This window comes from Panicum virgatum, chromosome 6K (genome assembly GCF_016808335.1).
Source record: "Panicum virgatum strain AP13 chromosome 6K, P.virgatum_v5, whole genome shotgun sequence".
NCBI classification, from domain to species: Eukaryota; Viridiplantae; Streptophyta; class Magnoliopsida; order Poales; family Poaceae; genus Panicum; species Panicum virgatum.
In genome coordinates, this window is record NC_053141.1 from 39,321,434 (window position 1) to 39,324,180 (window position 2,747).

Here is a 2,747-nt window from a genome sequence, read left to right on the forward strand (position 1 = left end):
GTATTCCTAGGAATACTCAGGCATCAATGTGGCCGCCACTGCTGAAGTTGTTGTACCTCATCCCAGAGTAAGACAAATTCTCTCACTGTGTTGTTCTTGCGCCAGGCCAGCTTGTATAAATTTGGTGCAATGTCCCTCGGTGCACGACTGTTTAGCCAGCTACACTATCAAAATTTCGCTGTTCTACCGTCTCCTATGGTGACCGAAGTACTTGCTTTGAAAAATTGTTCATCAATCATTGTTCATCAATCCAATCACAAGGAGTATCAGTTTTCCACCCATGGCTTGTCTTTCTCAGTCCAGTCATACCACAGCAACACGCAACTCCAGCGTAGTAGCATCTTCTCCTCAAGCCGCTCTAGTTGCACCACATGCTCCAGATCTAGCCCAGCCTGCTTCCTGTTGTTTGTGTTTCTTCCACAGCATCATCAGTTGACAGACTGACTGAGCCACGGCCACTGCCTGTTTCCTGTGCCTCTTTAGAGTACTTTACAAGCATGTTGTTTGAGCGCTTCAAGTTAAAATTTGAGAGCACTTTACAAGCGCGCTAGCAATATTTCATAACTATAAAATTTCTTTTGCCAAATTCTGTATGCATGAATTTATTTTCATAAAAAGGAACATACTCATTCCATTACCAGGCCACAACAACAGACTCGTTTAACCAAAGCGTTTACAAAGTTAGGGGCATTACAACCCACAAAACACAGAAGTAATGACTCCACAACCTTACGAGCACCAACGTTAACTGTGTCGGCGAGCTCATGTGCTACTTTATTCCATACACCTTCGAGCACCATGAAATTCTTCCCAAACATTATCACCTGCACGTAGCATAACTCATGGTGTGTCTTATTAACTTAATGATCATCATGTGGACAATTTCCTTTCATGGGAAAACCTCAATGAGCGATTGAAAACCTAATATCGGCGTGATCTTGTAGTCGCTGAATCCAGCTTCAAGGAAAATCTTCTTCCACTCGTGCTCTTCTCGCTCGGCCCCGCCATACCGCATCATGAACATATCAAATAACACATGCGTCTCTTTGAGAACACTACTGTCCTGCGTCCCATATCCAACCACAACATTCATAATAATCACTTTTCCTACACCGTCTCCTGATGAAATTGCTCTCTTGCACTGCCGAAGTATCTTAACGCAGTCGTCATCATCCCAACAATGCAGAACATACTGCCACATATATAGGTGTGTTGTCAACATTAATATGCTCATGGATGAACACTGAAAATATTGAGATTAGATAAAATGAAAACATTAATTGTCTTTGGCTATGGTCTTACTTTCAGTAAAACAGCATCCGCAGGTGGGATAGACTGGAACATGTCGCCGGCGATGAACCGCACCGTGCCATCAGAAGGTGCTTTGCTGACCACTTGCTCGAGGTCCAGCACGCTGCACTTGATGTGCGGGAAGGCCCTGGTGATGGCTACCGCGGCCGCGCCGTGGCCTCCGCCGACATCGACCAGGGAGCCGAGCCCCCGGAAGATGCTCGCCGCGCCGGCACCGTCGTTCAGCACGGCGTCCATGGCGAATCTGCTGTCCGCGGCGCACCCGTTGTTCAGGGCCTCGTTGTACGAGGCGTCGCTCCTCGTCAGGCTCCAGGTGGGCGCCCCGCGCGCCGCCTCGAAGAGCGTCGCGCCCCCGGCATCTCTGAACCACGCTCCCAGGCCGAAGAACGGGGCGACCGCCGTGTCGGGGCGCGCCAGGAGGCACAGCATCGCGGACATGCCGCCACGCCGAGGCGAAGAAGCCCCGTCGTCATCGTCGTCGACGAGGAGGCGGGAGATTGGAGTGAGCTTGTAGACGGTCTCGCCCTCGTCGTCGTCGGAGGGAGGTGCTAGCTGATGATCAACGGCGAAGATGCCGGAGACCGTAAGCATGCGCATGAGTCGCCGGAGGCACGGGAGCTTGGCCGGGTGGACGCTGGTGTCGACGGCGAAGTCGGAGACCGTCGCCGCACCGCCGCGGCGGTGGATGGCGTCGGGGATGCCTAGCTCAACCGCGCACCTCAGCGCCGTGGACTTGATGTGGAAGAGGCCGTTGTGGTAGAGCTCCACGTAGCCTTGGTACAGGTTCTGGTTGGTGTTCATCTCCTCCTGATGGGCACGAGACATGATGATGTTATGCATGAATATTCTGGCTTCTTTGATGCCTCTCCTCTAGTTTTATAGTTTATACACATCGTCATTCTCTGGGGTGGACAGAGAAAATACTATTACACGTTATGATGTTGTTATGCATGAATGGCATGGCTTCTTTGATGCCTCTCCTCTAGTTTTATAGTTTATACACATCGTTGGGTTGGACAGAGAAAATACTATTACACTTTTTTTTTGAGATTACATGGTACAACTCCGACACTCATGACGCACGCATACTCACACCCCTATGAACACACGTACATAAATCTTACCTCCATGAGTATCTTCGAAGACTGAGCTGGCAAATCCTCGAGATTGAAATTGACGAAGTCACCACATACGTCTCGCCATTGATGAAAACGTCGCGTACCACTTAATGCACAGTGCCGTTAAATTTCAGAATATTCGCTCACATGGAGAGTCGAATCCAGGACCTCAGGTACTACCAAGACTCTTATAACTATTAGGCTGCAGGCCCTTTCGCTACTATTACATATTGTTAACTTCTATCCCGACAATGAATCAAATCAAACGACTAAAAAGAAAGGAAAAGGAGAAAAGGCTTTGCGTGTCCCCCTCATTTT

The 2,747-nt window shown here is 49.3% G+C and overlaps 1 protein-coding gene across 2 annotated transcripts; it reads right to left on the reverse strand.

Moving 5' to 3' along the window:
• Window positions 1-572: 572 nt before the first annotated feature.
• Window positions 573-2,272, reverse strand: LOC120712574 (acetylserotonin O-methyltransferase 1-like). Of its 2 annotated transcripts, XM_039998395.1 has the most exons (3): window positions 1,303-2,258; window positions 876-1,192; window positions 573-845 (listed from the first exon to the last, which is right to left on the reverse strand). In XM_039998395.1, exons 1-2 carry the CDS (start codon window positions 2,149-2,151, stop codon window positions 890-892), a joined length of 1,152 nt encoding a protein of 383 aa, XP_039854329.1. In that variant the 5' UTR covers window positions 2,152-2,258; the 3' UTR covers window positions 573-845; window positions 876-889. The 2 variants fall into 2 exon arrangements, with proteins under 2 accessions (XP_039854329.1, XP_039854330.1); XM_039998396.1 differs by having other exon boundaries at window positions 573-1,192; window positions 1,303-2,272.
• Window positions 2,273-2,747: the final 475 nt, after the last annotated feature.

What these genes read in the sequence shown, in the direction of transcription:
- LOC120712574 (XM_039998396.1), bottom strand. Translation starts at nt 2,151, where the DNA reads ATGCATAACATCATCATGTCTCGTGCCCATCAGGAGGAGATGAACACC. An exon ending in CGGATGCTGTTTTACTGAAA is followed by an intron (nt 1,193 to 1,302) that starts GTAAGACCATAG and finishes TATATGTGGCAG; the next exon opens with TATGTTCTGCATTGTTGGGA.